The sequence below is a fragment of the Gallus gallus genome, chromosome 5 (genome assembly GCF_016699485.2).
Source record: "Gallus gallus isolate bGalGal1 chromosome 5, bGalGal1.mat.broiler.GRCg7b, whole genome shotgun sequence".
Classification (NCBI taxonomy): Eukaryota; Metazoa; Chordata; class Aves; order Galliformes; family Phasianidae; genus Gallus; species Gallus gallus.
In genome coordinates, this window is record NC_052536.1 from 53,149,130 (window position 1) to 53,169,258 (window position 20,129).

The 20,129-nt window shown below is 44.8% G+C and overlaps 1 protein-coding gene across 1 annotated transcript in view; it reads left to right on the top strand.

Moving 5' to 3' along the window:
- The window catches only part of KCNH5 (potassium voltage-gated channel subfamily H member 5), a 155,049-nt gene extending 140,591 nt beyond the window's left edge, over positions 1–14,458 (top strand). Inside the window, exon 11 of the mRNA XM_421414.7 lies at positions 964–14,458. Coding sequence (XP_421414.3) covers positions 964–1,911 — 948 coding nt within the window. The 3' untranslated portion in view covers positions 1,912–14,458. The remainder of the gene's footprint in view (positions 1–963) is intronic.
- Positions 14,459–20,129: the final 5,671 nt, after the last annotated feature.

Below are 20,129 nucleotides of genomic sequence, written 5' to 3' on the forward strand. Positions count from 1 at the left end.
GGGTGAAACAACTGCAGCGCTAAATGCCTTCCTCCTCCGAGCGATACAGCATCATGAGACAGTGGATATTGCTGGGTGTTAGAATCACACAGCCCCATTACGGTGCTCCTGGGACACCCACACATGTTAGACACGTAAACCACTGTGCTGCTGTGTGAAGCCATGTGACACGGCACATGGGGAGCCTAATTGCACCCTCTGGCCACTGCCACATCAGTAGCAAGAAGGAGAGCTAAGAAGTAGTGCACACGTTTGGATGTTCCAGTCTTTGAAAGGGTGTACTTACAGAGTTATGCTTATGGCTGTGTAGTCTCTGCTGAATTACCATTTCCTTTTGATCTGCACTAAAGAGGGCAACAGAGCAGGTATAAGTGTGAGTGTAATGGATAGGTGTAGATCTCTGCATTCAGGTTCTTGTTTGCTTTCTTTCTTCCCTTCGTTCAGTGTCTTTCCTCCTGACATCATGGTATTTTTAGTTCTTCAGGGCTATATCTTCTGCATCAAAAATACAGGTGAAATTTACTTTTAATCTATACCTTAAAGATGGTGTGTGCACGTGTGTATGTCTATGCAGTAGCACCTATCTGAGGTTACTATGCTTTGATCATAGAATCATAGAATGGCCTGGGTTGAAAAGGACCACAATGCTCATCGAGTTTTAACCCCCCTGCTATGTGCAAGGTCACCAACCAGCAGACCAGGCTGCCCAGAGCCACATCCAGCCTGGCCTTGAGTGCCTCCAGGGATGGGGCAACCACAGCCTCCTTGCACAGCCTGTTCCAGTGTGCCACCACCCTTGATCAGCACCATTGTAATTCACTATAAGAAACTGAGATAGAAAGGAAGGAGAAATATCTTTCCCCAGTTAGGATCATGCTGTTTCCCCATCTGCCCCTTATCTTGTGCTGCACTGTTGTGTTTGGTGTCCTGTGGGTACTGACTGTTTGGGCTTGTCCCCTGTAGATCATCTTCAGGAAGATCAGCGATGTCAAGAAGGAAGAAGAGGAGCGCATGCGCCAGAAGAACGAGGTGACCCTGAGCATTCCTGTGGATCACCCTGTGCGGAAACTCTTTCAGAAGTTCAAGCAGCAAAAGGAGATGCGGAATCAAGGCTCAACCCACATCGACCCAGAAAGGAACCAGCTTCAGGTGGAAAGTCGGAGCGTGCAGAATGGGGCCTCCATCACGGGCACCAGTGTGGTCACCGTGTCTCAGATCACCCCCATCCAGACGTCCCTGGCTTACGTGAAAACCAGTGAGGCGGTGAAGCAGAACAACAGGGATGCAATGGAGCTCAAGCCCAATGGGAATGGAGATCAAAAGTGTCTCAAGGTGAACAGCCCCATGAGGATGAAAAATGGAAATGGGAAGGGGTGGCTTCGACTGAAGAACACAATGGGGACCCATGAGGAGAAGAAGGAAGACTGGAACAACGTCACGAAAGCTGAGTCGATGGGATTGCTCTCTGAGGACCCCAAGTGCAATGACTCAGAGAACGGTGTAAATAAAAACCCACTGAGGAAAACAGACTCTTGTGACAGTGGAATAACAAAAAGTGACCTTCGCTTGGATAAAGCCGGTGAGACTCGCAGCCCCCTGGAGCACAGCCCCATTCAGGCTGATGCTAGGCATCCCTTCTACCCTATTCCTGAGCAGGCCTTACAAACCACGCTGCAGGAAGTCAAGCATGAACTCAAAGAAGATATCCAGCTGCTAAGCAGCAGGATGGCTGCCCTTGAGAAGCAGGTGGCAGAAATTTTAAAGATATTGTCTGAAAAGAACGTACCCCAGGTCTCTTCCCCCACATCCCATTTATCACCCCAGCGGCCACCCCAGATACCTTGCCAGGATATTTTTAGTGTTTCAAGGCCTGCATCACCTGAATCAGAAAAAGATGAAATCCACTTTTAGCATATACCTATGTGTATATATGTATACAGTATATATGCAGAGGTGTATATATACCTTTATACATATATAGGTGTGTGTATAAGGTAAATATATATACATATATATTTTCACTTGCATCCAATATGACTTGAACACACCAAGGATTTTGATATGTAAATATTGCATGTCCAGCTGGATTCTGGCCTGCCAAAGAAAACAATTATTAACATAGATATTGCTTGTATAATATGCAGTTGACTGCATGCACACTTTACATTTATTTATAATCTCTATTATGTAATAAAAGAATGACTTTTGTTTAACAAAGGCAATGTACTATTTAAAGAATCAGGGTCTAACCTGCCAATATTGCCATGACAGTTTTGATCTCAGGCTGGGTGAATTGAGCTTTTACTTCCTCACTGTCTTTTCTGCCAAGTTAGGCAGTAGGTTAATATGACACGGAGGACACGTTCAGACTTCAAGTAGTACCATTTCCTGGTATCATTCCATTACAATATACTGTATATTTGGTAATAAGTCCCCCTACTCCTCCTAAAGGGTGGGCTCAGCTCAGTTGCCAGGGAAGGGCACCATGTTGGGTGCTGAAGTAGATCACTGGAATTTATTTGTGGATGTTGTGCATGCACGGCCTTCTCTTTCAAGTATCCTCCTGCTCTTTTAACATCGTAAGTAAGACATAGTAATGGTGATATATGTAATGAAATGCAGCAAACAGAAGCTCTCTCAGCTGCACACCCTGTCTATCTGGGGGTAACATCTTTCTGAAAAGCCTCCTTTTATTGATGCAGTTTTTACTGAACCGTTAGAGTGACATTATGTAGATTCTCTTTGCAGCACTTAGCGATGGTGTCCGCTTCTGTCAGTATCTTCATTAGGATGTCCCGTTTTTCTGAGGTTGCTCTCCCTCTGTCCTCTTCATTGCCTCCGGCAAAACGACTTTGAATGAGGTCTGGCAAGGGAGAAAGCAGTCATGCTTCAGCTGCTTGGGAGCCTCGGGAGCAGATTTGGGAGCTGGAAGTTAAAAGGCTGCAGTGAATCCCCCTACACTCTCTTTTCTGAGGCTGTTTATCCATCTGAAGCTACCTTTGAGAAAGAGAGAAAATCAACAGCCAGGATGGAAAATGGTGACGGTGAAATTCCCTTTAGCCTGAGGCACTCGGATGATGTTGGGGTGGGCGAGTGGTGGGTGTGGTGTGGGGAATAAGTCCTTCTTGCCTTGGACTTGATGAAGGTTTTGGTGGATGGGATGTTAAGATTTGAGCGTGAGCTCTCTGCACCCACACCACCAGTTGTTAGGCATATTAAGGCCAGTAGGTCTGTCTTAGGTGCTCTCACCTTCCTCTTGGCTGGCTCCCATCAACATCTCCCATTCTTGATCTGTGCTCAGATTCCACCTCTGCCACTTAGGCTGATGCACTGCCCTTTGTGATGGCTTTGCAGGGCATGCTTTTGCATTTGACTATGTTTTTTCTGCTACTGGGGGCTGAGCTCTTGGACTCAGGCATGGTGAGGGTTTTTTTGCCTCTTTGCACTGCATGAGAATTCAGGCAGACACTACTGACAGCAGAGAAGGCCATCATGGCAGAGCTACTGGTAGCATAGCAGAGGGCAGTGGCTCTTTCAGAGAAGGACGTCTCTACCACACTTCAGTGGCCTCTCGCATGAAAGTCCCATGTTTTCAGAAGTGCCTGGAGAAAAACATATGAACCAGCCACAAGGCATGTTTATCAATCAGGTAAATAAAAGGCATGTTTATAATCAGTGGGCATCCTTACCAGATATTTTACTTCGCATTAGGAAACTAATTTGAACTAGATGACTTCTTGAGAAACCAAAAAAATCCAAAGACAACAAAAAGCAAGCAACCAACCAACAACATCTGTAGTAGTGGCAGTTAGGAACCTGTATCTTTGGGTCATCATATCTCCTACTGTGAAATCCAAACCCATAAGCTACAGAAAGATCCTAAAAAAGCCAAAGAAGCCATTGCTTCTCTTATGTCAGCTCATGGAAGGATGACATTGATCTTTCTCTTTTGTTATTCCTTTCTGGCCCATTTCTGCCTCTCTTTCAGTCTCTTTCTTCAGGAAATTATAGAAAGAAGAAAAGAAAAACTGAAATCACTGAAAGGGACAGCTCTTCCCAAAGGCTGGTGCTAGCCTGCTTGCTAATCATGCTTTCTGCAGCTGCAGGTGCCATTGTCAAAAAGGGCAGCTGTATTTTGCAGCTGTTCCTCTGACACAAGTACAAATCTGCAGCCACCCTTTGGTCAGCAGAGACAATCTGCACTCGCAGAACAGCAGCACTTTCAGAGCCCTGCTCTAAACCTTCCCCCGGTACTCTGACAGAGTTGTGGGGTTGCAGCGTTCAGGAGTTACGGGGTTGCTGCAGGCTGCTGGAGCATGCACAGACCTTGGGGGGTACAGCTTAAGTGCCAAGTTTTGAAGATGTGGCTGTTGTTGCCTGGCTGAAGTTGTGACTCAGCCAGACACACGGCAGTTTACCTCCCTCTGCCCAGAACTGCCCAGTCAATAGCTGAGCCACGTGGCTGCCTGGGCTGGGGTTGGGTCAAGTTCCTTGCATGCATGACTATGCCCTGAAAGAGCCAGCGGGGTGGTAGGGATGACTCTGTTAGAAAGCTTTGGCCTTAATGGCATTCCTCTGCCTTTGTGAAGGACTTTTTCTGTTTCTCTGTAACTGATATTAACTCTAGCTAGAACTGCATGGCATGCAAAGGGATCTCTGTTTCAGTTTATCTTGCAAGTCAGATGTAACTTTGTGCCACCGTACAATGAGAGATCATGTAATAGGATTAATCTAACCTTGAAAATTATTTGAGTCTGGAATGTCTATTGCAGTGCAAGTGCAACTATACTGGTTAAAACACTATAAATAATGTAAAATAGCAAGTTCCTGAAACACATGCAGCATTTCCAGGGTCACTTTGCTTTGACTCTGATATTCTAGTGTTGTCTATTGCAAGTTCAGTGGAACTGGCTGGTGCCTTGCTCAGTCAGTAGTGTGATGGGTGTCTTACAGGCAACAGAAACTCTCTCTGCAGATGGACTCTGTGTGCTGGGGGTGCAGCTGAAGCTTCAACTCCAGTTGCTGCTGTGCTGAAAATACGGTCTGTAGAGTTCTGAAGCATTTTGGAGCATAACGTGTTGTTTCATGGAGTTGTTACCAGGGCACTTGTTCAGCTTTCCCATCTGCTAACGGCAGTGCATGGTGTGATCCAGCACACTGCCGGCTGGAGCGTCCCTTCCTGTTCAAGAAGCATGAGTCCGTGTTGCATTCACGCTTGACTCAAAGCAACCACCTGTATTCATGCAATAAGGGACCACACGTGTCCCTTCTACCTATGCCAGCAGCCATGTGCTGCATGCGGGGAGCTCTCAGCTGCATGCTTTCCTTTCCTGTAAGAGCTGCATACGTGTTCAGATGTTCCTGCCACGTCTGGTAGCGGTGTTCATAGCACGTGCAGTGTGCTCCATGTGTTCCAAGCATTTTACCCACACACAAGTGGATTTTATCTTTCTGGATAAGGTATGAATAGAAATAAAACATGTAAACACTTCCCAAGGCGTATGAACTAGAGTACTTCGGATAGCATTTTTGTGTCATATTACCTATATGAGATAGAACAGCACTTCTGGCTACTAGCTGAAAAAATAACTACTGTAGTGGAGATATAGAAGGGAAGCATCCCTCAGTTCTTCTGATTTTGTATCTGTATGTCCTGTTTTCTGTGTTTTTGTCTTTGCCAGGGGACAGGGGTTAGAGCAGAGCTGGCTCTGGAAGTGACAAACTTAAGCTTTGCCGATTTTTCTTTTCCCTGTTCTGCAGAAGTAGCACAACTGTAGGGATTTGAATCTGCTGGCACTGATTGCTTGGGCTCATTGCTAGATCCAAACTGAGTCTTCATTCACCACCATGTGGAAAGCAATCCTGTTGCACAGGTGTGAGCTGAAGTTTGAATCTGATGAACATATGGGACCATACAGTGTGTTTTGGATTCCAGGACAATTGTAGAGAACTGCTGGCTGCAGAATTAATGTTGCACTGTTTGCAAGCAATGAGCAGTCACTCTGGAAGTAACTGAGACTGTCGTGCAGACTTCATCGTTTGCACGGGTCACAGAACAGATGTGTTCATAAAAGAGCTTGGAGGCTTTCTGGGGAAAAAGACATCCTGAACTGGAAGGAAATAATCCACAAAAGCCAAAGGTTTAATGTGCAGTTTGGGAGCAAGGAGGAAGAAGTGGGATGCATTGCAGTGACGGGACGCTTTCTTGGAGTGTTTGGAAAACCCAAACCTATCTTTTTGGATGTCAGAATTGGACAGATGATAATTTGTTAAATATTTTTCCTAAGTGAAGAGCCATCAAAACAATACCCAGTTTTTTAAGAAACGCATTCAAATGGCAGTTTCCTACAGATGGGAGTTTTTACAGATTTTGTTACAGTTGTTTTTAGCAGGCTGTATCTAAAGGCTTTATTTGATCCTTTTTTGGTAGCAGAAGCTTGTGTTAACATGTATCTTCAAGTCTATAGATCTGTTGTGCTTTATAGTCTTGCTGACAATGTACTTGATGGGGAGTGTTTAAGAAATGGGGTTCCTTTGGAGAAAAGCATCTCATCATGGTACCCTGTGCTCTGTGACTCCAATCCTGAGCTATGAGAGTTAAACAGCAGTAGTTTACATTTCTCTTGGAATGTGTGTGTCTGCACTGATTCCCTTTAGGGAATTTAAGGAGGGAAATAGAAGAGTTGATGCAGTCCTTGATCCGGATGGCCCCACACTTTGCCTATGTCTGTGCTACCGGAGCACCTTCCTATGGTGTCCACAGGGAAGGAAGGTTGGATCACACTAGACCTCAACATCTGAGAGTAGGCTTTGTCATTTCCCCTTACTTTTTTTCATACAAGCAACTAACATGATCTCTGATTTTTTAAATTGGTTTTAATGTGTTGAGGCACATTTCAAAAGAGAATACATTCTTAAAGCAAAATGCTGAATGGAGCTAAAACAGATAAGAGGAAAGAAATGTCTTGCTTTTTCTGGCAGACAAGCAAGAAATGTTCATACTGACACAAAGAATATTGTGCAGAGATCAGCGTTGTGATACCCAGCAAATGACAAACGAAATAAAATCATCGTTCCTGAGTGTGCATTTAATAGTACAGAAAATTGACCTTGTGCTGTGCTATGGGACGAGAAGACTTATTTTGATTTTGAATGCTCAGAAGATATAACCATTCAAAAAGGGCTTGTCCAGGCCATAGTAAATAAATGACACTGATTTATTATGTTATGTTAATCTGCCTACTGTTGCAAGGCAGGTGGATTCAGGCATCTTGGGGCAGTATTATTTCCTCATGGTTTTCTGCTCAGAGGTGTAAGCTTGCTTGGCCCACAGTCTGAGACTGTTGGTGTGCACCAACTCTGTATCTGGCTGTCTGCCATAAATATGTCAATTAGCCTTAATTAAAAGCCCTATAAAAAGGACTTCTTATTAGCTTGGGATCAGCCACCCCAATGACGTGCCTGTAAGCTATCTGGTCCAGAGCAGATTCAATTCACAGTCATCAGTGGCAAAGTGTATGTTTCTGCCTGCCTGCCAAGGACGTATGGACACATCATAGGTGTATATACCTGCCCATTTGCAGTAGAGACAGATCTGGCCCGTTTGAGTCAGGTGTTTCAGACAGGTGGAATAAATCGTGCTCCAGAGGTGTCAGTCTCTCACCACTTACAGTAGAGTAACGAGTACAGATGAGACACTTGATTTGTAGACTGCTGGAGGGTAGGTTAACAGAATCCAGCCTATAACTCAAGCTCCCAGCCTGATTCCCTTTGTATGAAAAGGTGTCCCTAAAAGAAACCACTTACCATCTTTCCATCACAGAGGCACTTTCATACAGGGAAAATTGAAATGTCTCAGCATGCAACCAGAAACAAAGTGTTCAGCTCCTAAGCTGCTAAGACAGCTCCCTAAAAAGACTCAGGTGCTTGGTTCTTGGCCAGTGGTAATCAGATTTTTAACTTTTTAGTCCAATACCTTTGTATGATGCTCCAGGAAAACCTCATTTTCCCAGGTATATGGCTATTGTGATGCTCTCATGCAGCAGCAAGGTGTGGATGGGAATAACCAATCACTTTTTGGATAGTGTAAGGCTGCCATCTATTTGGAATCTTTGCCTGCCGTGGGGCATTAAGAATGCCAGGAGTCTCATAGCTGCGCTGTGTTGTGCTGTGGAAAGAGGCCCAGTCTTGGAAATGTCCAGCACAGGGAAAATCTGTGCTGGAGAGCTTCCAAAGTAGAGAATGACCGACCATCAGGTGATTGCCCAGACTGAGCAGAGCCCTGGCTCTGTATTGTGCAGCATGGGGAGAGAGGAGAGAGGGAAGAAAGGATATAAAGAATGAGGGTCCACAAATGGTCACACGTTGCTGAAGTTATTTTTTATTAGTCTCTGTATAGTAGCTGTTGGTGCTTTGTAATTTATTTATCTGGAAGCTGGCGGGGTCCTGTTTCCTAAAGTTCTATGGGCTGTGCATCATCACAGCATATGGGCTCTGCCTTTGAAGCCGACCCTACTTTGAACAGGACCAAAGAATTCCAGCAGTCCTGCCTGAGCTGTGCTTTTGTATCATTGGTGTTTCTGGAGGCTTAAGTAGCACAAATGGGAAGTGAAATATGAGAGTTCTCAGTTATGTCTCAGTATCTTCCAGTTTTCAATATAAACGTATTGAGGAATGTGATGTCAATTTTCAAGGTAAAAAGTGTTTCTAAGAGCTGATACTTATCAAGCAGACACCAGAGAAATTTGGCATGTTCTGAAACTACACCATTTAAATGAATTAAAGCCTTCACTTGGTATCAGCTAACATCCACACTCAGTGCCAAATGCTGAGAAAAGTGTCTTGGTGACCATGCAGTTTCTGGAAGCAGTGGACTAAGACAGATAATTCTGCAACACCCACTCCCTCTTCCAGCCTCTTCCCCAGCCCATTGAAAAGTGATTGTGGTGTCTAGAAATGCCATAAAAAAATCAATAGCATTTGAGCTGATTTTCAGTGTTGCACTGGCAGAGATCCATGCGTTATTCTTACTCCTCTGAATTCAGCCTTCTGTTCTCATTGTCGGCATGTTGACACCATTGCTCAAACAGGCTGGGAGTGTCCATAGGGTCCATAGGGGCTGGCAGCATCTATGGGGCCCATGCACATCTCTAGAGCCTGCTCCAACCCCATTCCCAGGCTCATCCCCTGTTCTCTTGGTGTGATATTACAGGCTCATCCCAAGTTTACTCATGGCCCTTTTAGGTTCAACTGGAAAACTGCTTTTCTAAACACACCGACTCCGTGTGTGTCCATGCTGTCTTGCTAAGTTACTCAAAAAATCCTTTCCAAACCACGGCTTAGCAGTGAGTTTCCAAGTAAATCAAGTGCACCAAGACAAACCTTCCATTCTCAGTACATTGTTTTATTAAACAAACCTTAATTTTTGTTTTATATCGGGTGCTTCTTTGCAGTCTTGAATACTGTAGTGTCCCATAGGGATGGTGAGGACTGTAGTGTTGGTGTTTTTTAATGAACGCTTCTAATGAGAAACGGAACTCAAATGAGGCACTAGCTTCATGCTCAGTCCAATCTCTGCCACGGGTGACTCTCTTCTCTGTTTCCCTCCTGCAGTTACACCTTAGGTGAAGTTCAGCACTGGCAGCACTTTGAACTGATGCCATGCAGTGCTCTTAAAGGTCCTCTTTATTTCCTCCAGCCGACCCTAGGGCTCTGCTCATCATTTCCTTGTGAGTTATGCAGGGATGCTCAGGTGCTTTCCTGTCCTGGACTTGGCTTCAGAAGAATTGCCTGATTTGTTTCACCTCTTTTCTCTGTTGTTTTTGTAGAACAAAAAGTCTTTTTTTGTGTTGGTTGGTCAGGAGAAGACGTGCATGGCTTCTTGCAAGCCAGCAAGGAGCAGCAATGCCATACACTTCACTTTCAGGATGATGGAGCACTTGAGGCCACTCTCGGGACCATTAGCCTGAGGTCACAGTTCAGACTGTAAATTGAGCGTCTTGCCCAAACTCTCATGAAAAAAGGAGTTTTCTTCTAAAGCAAAACAAAATTTGTGTTCTGCTTCTAATTATCCCTCTGGTGTCCCTGCAGGATTAATTACCGCTGCCTTCACTTATATCATCAAAAGCTGTTTGGCCACAGCTTCTTTTTTTTCTCTTTCTTTTTAGATATAATTAGGAGTTCTGGTGTTATTGAGAAGCTCAGTCAGGTGGTACTTAAAAGTTACAGAGCTGAAATGTAACTTAAACATGTTGCTTAAACCTGTCTTTTGAATACTAAAACCACCATTGAACTTCTGGAGCTCATGCCTTTAGGATCACCCATACATCAGTGTGAAGGTCTTTCTCCTGAAACAAGGAGCAAAAGTGTATTTTTGTTCTTTGTGGTGCTCCCATGATGTGGCTGATAGGAAAGGACCACGGGTGCAAGGATGAGATGGCACCTGCCAGCTCTTACTACCGCCTCTTGGTGCTCTGTAAGTTCCCAGCTACATTTTTTTACGTAAGGGAAGGGCTGAGTGCCGCCAACTGCATAATTCTATCAAGTGGTAAATTCAATTTATTGAGTGGGAGAGGCAGGAGCTAGCAATAAGGCAGGATTTGGGTTTTTAAAATCTGCCTTGTGGGAATTGGGCAAGCTACCAGAAAGACAATAAAGGATTTATCTGGCAATGAATGCCAGAGGAATGCTAAATATGCGAGTGGCAGAATTTATTAACACCAATGAAAAAGCTCGTTAGTGCTAAAGTGCAAAGCAACTCTGTAAATGTACCTTTCAGCTGTCCCAATAAAATCCCTCTACTCAGACAAGGGGAACTCAGGCCTGTGCAGTGCAGAATGGGCTGATTAGCTTTCCCACCAAATTTGCACACAAAATACATCTCCCCCAGCACGACAGTTAGCACTGTTATCCAGCACAGACAAATTTCACTACTAACATCTATCTGTCTCCCTTGTTGCTTGTTTGACAGTCTCGAAGCTGTTCCTACAGCTCATGCTGTAGTGTTTCTCATTTTTCTCTTTGGATAGGTGTGTTCCCTTTGTTGCTTGTTGCTGGTTGTTGATCGTTTGCTCTTCAAGAGGTCTGTGGTCATGTAAGGGAAGTGAGAGCAAACAGAAAACCTGCAGCTTGTGAGAGTGCAGGGGAGGTGGAGAGGTCACCGAATTTTTAAGGACAGTGTCCCAGAAGTAAAAATAACACTTGTGGCTGACTAAAGCTCCGAGGTCTGCCTGCACATTTATGTGCCCAAAGCCCATTAGCACTCTTGGGAGACGTGTGGCAACCCCTTGCACATGCATTAGGCTGTGATATGCCTCATAAACTTTACATACCTATTTGCTGGTGTTAAGCATGACAGAAGCCCACAACTGGTTGGAACTTTTACCAGCATCTGTAGCCGGGGAGATTGTGCTCAATTCTACGTGGTTTGAAAGCTGCGTGATCTGAAGCAAAGTATTTTATGTCCCTTCCTTCCTTTCTTCCTCCCTTCTTTCCTCCCTTCCTCCCTTCCTTCCTTCCTTCTTCTCTCCCCCCCTCCCTCCTTCTCTTCATTTCTCCCTCCCTCCATCCCTCCTTCCCTCCCTTCTTTCCCTGTTTTCCCCCTCTCCTTCCTTCCTGGACTCCTTTATTTTCTTTTTTCCTTTTTTTTTCTCTTGTCTAGGTTATTAGGCTACCTATTAGCTTGTAGATACAGGCAGATTTAATAAGTTATGCTGCCCTAGCAGATCTAATGAGACAATTATCTGTTTTTCTATTTGTGTTCAGAAGAAATAATACGCTAATAGGAGCTGTAGTTAGGGCTGATTTGTTAATGTCCTGCTTAAACACCAGCCAGTGGCTCAGTGGTACAGTAAGGGGATCTCAGCAGATCTTCTAAACACTGTTCTTCATTTGGAAGGTAAATACCTTCGGACTTGGAGCATCCTGTGTAAGAATTCCTATCAAGTGGAATTATTATTCCACTAGTTTCTCTAACTCTCACCCAGGTCTGAGGCACCAAGACGGATTTCTGGTGTGGACTGAGCTTTCTGAAAGCCAAGAACTGGTGGTATTGGAATTTTAATTTCCAGCCCTTGTCTAATGTAGATGTGTCCAAGATTGCATGCCCTACAAAAAGCATGCCAAATGTAGGCGAAGTGTAGAGGATGTGTTTGAAGCTTGGGACAGCTAGGTAAATCTCCATAAAATCAGGACCAATCAGGGGAAAGAGCACTTTATAATTAATATACATTTGAATCCAGATGACTTATTCTCGGTGTCTGAATTGTCAGTAATCTCCATCCAAATTAACTGCTGAAAATTCATGACTGTCTAGAATATCTTCATACGAGCCAGATATGTACATCAGCTGTGCAAACTCTCTGGGGAGAAGAACAGTTAAAAATAAAGTTATTATTGCTGCCATGGAGAGGGACGGTGACAGAGGCAGAGGGTTGTACACTGAGTGCTGCTGGCCCAGACACAGCCCATAGTGCTCCATTTTTGAGTCCTTTTGGGTTTCTTCACTTCCAGACACATAGGAAGTAGGAGCAGAGCATTGTGCAGCGGTAGAGCAGCTTGTACAGGGCTTCACGAAGTGTAGCCCCCTCCCCAAACCAGGCTTTGAAGGGTGAATTCCCAGCTCCATGGAGTGCCACCTCTGCATCCTCCATCCTTTTGAAATGCTTACAAGTTCCCACTCACCTTTAGACAACTAAGTCATTCTGGGCTCTTAGAGGAATTAAAATCTGGGGAATGTGACCGGGAGGAAAGGAGGAAGAGGGTTGGGCATGGTCTTTTGTCTGTGCAGCCCCAGCTCCCCAGGGGTGCCTGGTTATGGCATCCCTGCACAGCACGCTCAGGCTATTCACACCATTGGTGGCAGGTGGAGACTTTCCAACCACTGTCATTACAGAGCACCTCACTACTATCAGAACTTTCTAGGTTTTGTTCCTAGGCTTCCTCCTCCCCCTGAATGACAACTGAGAACACGGACATGGCTTAGTGGGCATGATGACAATGGGTTGACCATTGGATGAGATGATCTTATGGTCTTTTCCAATCTTAATGATTCTAAGCTGAGCCAGGAGCTGCTATACCGCTATACCACTGATCTGCATGGCAAAAGGCTGAACCTACAACCACCCCAGCTCACTCTTACAAAACCTGTAGTCTGTGCTTAGCACCCACCCCATCCTTCCTTCCTATCTCCTTCCCTGCTGTAACGCCGCTGTGTGGCCAAGGTGTGGGGTTTTCCCTTTACCTGGGATCTGTGCATTGCCAGCCCAGTGCTCGCGCTGTGACACCTCATTCAGCATCCCTGAGCACCCAGCAGGGCTGATCCTGTGACGCTAATCCTTGGTTTGTGAGAGTGGTTCCACTGAAATTAGCAGGACTTTCTTCCCAAGGGAGGATTAGTTCAGAGGAGCATAATGGGCTTTAAAACCTCCTTTTACCCTTAGGTCCTTAGTTTTGCTTTCACATTTCAAGGTGTTCGGTTAGCAGAAAAGGCACCGCCCGGATAATCCCATTTGTGACCCTGTTATAGAGAAATTGAGCAAAACAACTGGTTTTAAAAGCTCATCTTGGAAAAACTGGCCTACAGAGTAACTGCAGCTTTTGAATGTACGTGATTCATAGACACTGGACTGAGGGGAGGAGAAATATTTTGTGAAAACTTTTTTTTTTTTTTCATGGGAGAAATGGAGGGAATGGGTTATTGCTCAGATGATGTTTCTTTTGTTACTACTTACTGCTGTTTGTACACTTGCCAATGCAGACGGCACTCGTGTTACTGGTGATATTTTTGAACAGCCCAGCTATCTTTTTTGCTGCTGTTAATATACTGAGGATTTGGGAGGATTTTAAATGCCTCTGCCCTTCAGGATTATTTCTACAAAAGCAATTAAGAACTGTATTTTGACAGCAGGAAGCTTATAAAAACCTGGAGAGGAAAAAAAAAAAAAAAAAAAACAACACACAAAAAAAATAAAGCATTTGAAACTGAATAGCTACAAAAGGAATGCACCTCTGCTACCATATCGGAAATTCACAAAGCGATCATGAATGACATGAAGGAAGGACCATCCTTCCACTGAGACCCATCCATCAGCTCACGCAGAATGGACGCTCCTTGACCACTCGCCTGCCTGCCGACGAGGGACCGTGGGGACGCTGTGGTGGGAGGTGATGGTTCTGTCATTCCTGGACATTGCCACGTGTGGTCAATGCACATTGGTTAATCCGTAGCAAAGTTTCTTGTTGCACTTTTCTGTTTGCTAAATTTCAACAACAAGGAAAATGTGGGTCACTTTAAAAGCATTGGCAGACAACTGTTTCTAACCCAAAGGATTATGGGTTTTAGCACAATGAACTGTACTTCTTCAGGGAGGATCAACTTTGATTTTTTTTTTTTCCACACGTCTTTATTTACATGTGGCTATATTTTCATTGATACAGAATAAAAAGTGCATTTTATTGACCTTGTGTTCATGTGTTGTTGCTTCTCATGAGATCTGGCACCACAGACATGAGAGCTGCTGCTTTCCTGGCCAAAGCAGAACAGAGTTTGCTGGAATTAATGAGCAAAGTATAATCTTATTTTTAGGAGGCTTGGGGGTGGGGAAGCACACAGATCTATTGTTAGAATAGAGCTTGAATACAGAACTATAGGTACAGCGTTTGGCCTTCCCCCTCACTAGCCTGAAGGCAACAGGAAATAAATCAAGCTGAGCCAGGCACAGCCATCTCATCCATAACATTTTGTAGCATTTAATTCTTCCCCACTCCCGTGGCAAATTAGGAGGAAGAGAGAATATTTTATCTAAATGGATAGTATTTGTTTATAGCCTTTCCTTTCATAAAGCGTTCCATTTGGATTGGTGTAAAGGCATAACTTTGCTTCCAAAAAGAAATCCTATGTTCATTTCACTCCAAATGAAAAACGAAGATTGGGAGGATGGGTACAGGTGGAAGTGTTTCCCCTGTGCCGAGGTGCCACTTCTATTGCACACAGCGTTGGTGACATGTTCATGAAACGATGGCTGCTTCTACGCTTTGGCCCAGAAAACAAAGCATGTGGAAATCAGTGGAGTTTTTTCTGTTCCCTGCCATGGCTTTGACCCAGATCCTATGGGCTTTGTGATGGTACCAGTGCGTGAGAGAAGTATGTCCGATAGAGTTGAATGGATCCAGTCTGAGGATAAGGCATCTGAATCTACCCATCCACAGTCTCTACCATCCATAGGGACAGTATTCTGGGGGAGAAAGTGCTTTCTGTTTATAATGAAAACTACCCATCTCTGACCTTTTATCTTTCTCTTGACTTGCTGAGCTCAGTCTCTGACACAGTGGTCGTGCAGTGGCACAGTTGCCCAGGGAGGTGATGGAATCACTGCCCTTGGAGGTGTTCCAGGACTGTGGAGATGTGACACTGAGGAACATGGCCAGTGGGCATGGTGGAAGTGGGTTTGCGGTTGGTCTGAATGATCTCAGTGGTCTTTTCCAACCCTAGTGATACTATGATTCTATGATTTTCAGCTGCAGTGAGGCAACCCAAGCACAGAGAGGACATCTTACAGCCTTCATGGCAAGGATAGAGAGGGAGGCCGTAATTTTCATTGCTGAAAGCCTGGTGGTAGAGCCTGCTCCTGCTGCTTGCCTTTTGTCATCATTAAGGCTGGCTTTTGCTACACAGGGAGCTGGCAGTGTCATTGTGGCAGCATTTCCAAGTGAGTGTTTGGGACAGTGACAAAGATGTGCTTCCCAGCCCTGGGAGCTGTGCTGGAAGCGGAGCTGCACAGAGATGAGGTGAGAGCAGATCTACTTGCAGAGCCCATGCTGCCTTGCAGATTGCTTTACCTGTGTGCATTAGCTCTGCCTAAGCAAGCCCTGTAAGCCAGGAAAACAAGGTAATATATATGCACATCTCATTTGCTTTGCACCAGCACCATTCAGCACACTGGGCTGAAGATTTATTCTCCAGGGCTGTTACTCCCAGTAATTTAGGATCCAGCCATAAACAACCTGTATGAGACAACAGGGACAGAGACGGAGATTTGGTGCAGATCAGCTCCTTCCCCACGTCACTGCACACTTTGATAGGCAAATTCTTACACATTTTGTTTTATAATTTGTCCACAGTGATGTTATTTGGAAGAGCATGAAGCTAAAATGATCGTCTTACACCTCTGGTTAGGCAGAGTAATGAAGACAGATTGAGGAAGTTCTTTAATGCTGGAAATCCTTCAGTGGTTAAGTTTGCTGCATAAAAATAAAGCATCTGCTCACTTCAGAGCACAAATTGTGCCAGGCTTCAAAAGCTGTATGAGCGTGCTTAGTGCAAGCCTAGTAAATGGATAAAGAGAGGTATGCCATGGAAGTTAGTGACTTTGGAGGCCAACTTGATGAGCGCTCTCTCACAGCCAGTGATTTCTATGTAGCCACATTTGCCATGTTTCTTGCTTACCTGGTCACATAGCTCAGATGTGGAAAGTAGAGGTTTCACCAAAGTGGCAACATCTGAATAGTCATTTTTCTATTCTGGTCCCTAAGGCCTGTGTTTATCCCAACTGAAATTCAGACAGTGAACTGAGGGACCCAAAATGGAGACTGATTTTACTAAAGGTGCCTCAGGGTGGACAGTACACACATCACTTCCAGTTCATTGAAAGCCTTGAAACAGAGTTTGTCCCCAGTACTGAAATAGAGGCCCTAAGACGACCAAACCCTTAAACTGTTAGTGTCCTAGTAAGCCATGCCATGCAAACGTGTGTTTTCCTGTGTCATAACACAGATCCTTCAAGAGCATCACATACAGTATCTGCATATTAATATCATTCTCAATGAATGTCCCATTTGCAAAACATGAAAAAAACTACTTCTAGAGGAGCTGCGAAAGCTTTCTGTGAGCACGTTATGAAGAGCTGGCTAAGTTCTGCTGCTGGTTCTGCCCTGGTTCTTGACAGGCCTCTTAGTTCAGCTGCAGAGCTGCCTTGGTTGACCAGTTTGGACCAATGCAGGTGGTATCCAATGAGCTCTCTGCTACCCTCAGTATTGGTCCCAAGGGAAGGTGGCACAGCAACACACATCTATCAGCTCTTCTTCTTTACTGGGCACAGTGACGATGGGTTGATGGTTGGACAAGATTATTTTAGTGGTCTTTTCCAGCCTTGATGACTCTATGATTCCTCTGTTTGGATGGGAGAGATAAGGTGAGGAGGCCAGATGAGGAAACTGCCTCCACTCTAACTGCTCTTAACAAACTCAATGAAGGTTCAGTTTATTCAAGTATGTTCTCTTTTAGGAGCTTTCTTTCCACTGCAGAAGCCAAAACAAAGTCTTGACTTTGTTCCAGCAATGTTTTAAAAATGGCCATGGAGGCATTAAGGTGATCTTCCTTCACAAAAGCAGCATGCTGCCCCCCAGAGGGGCTCCCTGGCTCCACAGACACTGTCCCAACGTTATGCTCAGCACCTCCTTTAATCACCAGCAGGAAGGTCTATGCAGTGGAGTCACCACCCCTGGCAGTTTTCATGAAGTGTGTAGATGTGGCACTGAGGGACACGGTCAGTGGGTTGGGGTTGGACTGGATGATCTGAGTGGTCTTTTCCAACCTTAATGATTTTATGATTTTATAAATCCTCCTGACATGGGCTGGTGCAGGCTCTGAAGAGCCCTCTAGGGCAGGGGCCAGCAGCACATCACAGAGCATTTTTAAAACATCACTGGAACAAAGCCTGAAGTGTGCACTGTTGGAAAGTGCCACTGATTGGCAGAAAGATAGGCTGGCTGCTTTAATAAACCCCTTCCATCTCTTGCCTCTGTAATTCTGTGACATTTTCTACAGGAAAGTAGCATACTTCCAAATTAATCTGATTGCAGCCAGGCAGACTGTCGTCGTCCCCTGGAGAGAGCAGGGCTCTACTGGCAAAGACAGGGTGGAGCAGTGCAGCAGCAGCTGGCAGCAGGTGGGAGCTGCCCCGTTGTGTGGAAGGACCCTGAGAGCCTGCCAAGTCGTTTGCCAGTAATTAGCAGGGGAATGAAGAGAGGCTGGGTAAGGAGATAGGCTGAATCAAGTTATTGCTAGATCGATAAATAAAGCACAGGCGAGAAAAGAAGAGATGAGAAGTAGATGGACAGACTTGATGGATTAATCAATCGTCATCTACTTACAAGTAGACATTAGGAGGACATTAAAAATCAGTCATATAAACAGTACTCAAAGAATAGCACATCAGTGTGCAAGATCTATGACTGCAGCACAGATGCTATTCTGCACAGGAGGAGAATTTGGCTGCATTCATCTGTTTTTCATAAAACCATTGAATACTTAAGGTTAGAAAAGACCCTTGAGTTCCTCCAGCCCAACTCCAACCCATCCCCACCACGTCCACTAAGCCACATCCCTCAGTGCTATATCTCTATGCTTCTTGAACACCTCCACAGATGGTGACTCCACCACTCCCTGGACAGCCTGTTCCAGCACATTGCCACTCCTTTGGAGAAGAAATGTTTCGTAATATCCAACCTGAACCTCCCCTGGCACAACTTGAGGCCATTCCCCCTTGTTCTACTGCTGTTACCTGGGAGCAGAAGCCAACCCCCACCTTGCCACAGCTTCCTTTTCAGGGGGTTGTTGAGAGCAATAAAGTCTTCCCTGAACCTCCTCCAGGCTGAACGACCCACTTCCCTCAGCCTCTCCCATTAAGACTTGTGCTTCACTAGACATGTTTCACTGCCCTTCTCTGGATACGCTCCAGGGCCTCAATGTCTTTCTTTTAGTGAGAGGTCCAAAACTGCACAGCACTTGAGGTGCTGTGGATGTCTATAGGTGTTGTAACACCCAAAAGCCCCAACTCCACCACACCACAGCTTGGCAGCATCCCTCAGAGACTGATGGACCAGTGGGACCACCTTTAGGGCCAGATGGACTCAGCACAGCCACCTACCCACCTAGATCATGTTTATCCCAGCCACGTGTTGAGATGGAATGAAGGGAGGCAAGAGAACTGGAGAAACATAATTCTGTCCTTCTCAACCCATTTCTTGGATTCTTTCATCCAGATACTTTACATTACTATAATAACGTATGCTGTAATAACATATACTGTAATAATTTCTACATACCAGTTTTCATTGGGGGGAGAAGTCTGGAAATACCCACAGCCTTTTAGGAGTAGCTCAGCCCATTGTGGTTTTCTGGACTTTCTCAGAAGTGTTCCTTCATACTCAGGACACTGAAGTTCCATCTTCAGCAGCAGTTTTTGAACAAGAGAAGTCAGGAATCAGTGGGTATATACAGACACTTAGAATGCTATCTTTGGTCCACAGTCTGATTACACAGAACATACTGTTCATATAAAACACCCCCATCCTCCTTATTCTTGTATTTACTTGATGAGGAGCCAGGAGCCACAGTGATTTCCCCCAGCCAATGGATCATCCACCCGTTGTCTTTCTCATTCCTTCTAGAGATTAAAAATCACAACCTCCGTCTTGCACACTGTAATTTTTTAGCTGCATATATAAACAGCTTTTCTAAGTACAAACGAAAAGTGCCAAGCAATAGCTTCCTAGACATGCACCATCCGTAGCATCCCTGTAAGAAACAACAACAGGCCTGCTGCAGACTCACTGCTAATAAACCTACAGCTTCAACAGTCCAGGAAACCTTGGTAAGAGTTTATGGAGGTGTTGTGGTTTTACAGAAGACTCAATTTTCCTTTTGGAGGCTGATCTTCCTTTTCCTATTCATCTTTTTCATTTCCCTATCCTTATGATAGAATCATAGAATCACAAGGTTGGAAAGGACCTACAAGATCATCTAGTCCACTCCTTGTCCCTTTCTTCTTTGTTTTATTTATTTTCTTTATGTTCTTGAGCTCCATCAAGAAATGTAGACTCTTGTTCTGGCCACTTTGACCCTGAGTTTCAAGTTTGTGTTGCCAAACAACTTTCTAACCGTAGCAGAAAGAGAGACAAACAAAGAAAAAAACCCATCAGACAAAAAAAAAAGCCACCACCAAAGCCAACCCTCCGGGAAAACCAAGATACCAATACCAATCGTGATAATAGAAATACTCTGCCAGTCTAGCACACTCTGCATTTCCAGATGAGCTTGCTTAAAACAAAGACGACTAAAGAAGACAAAC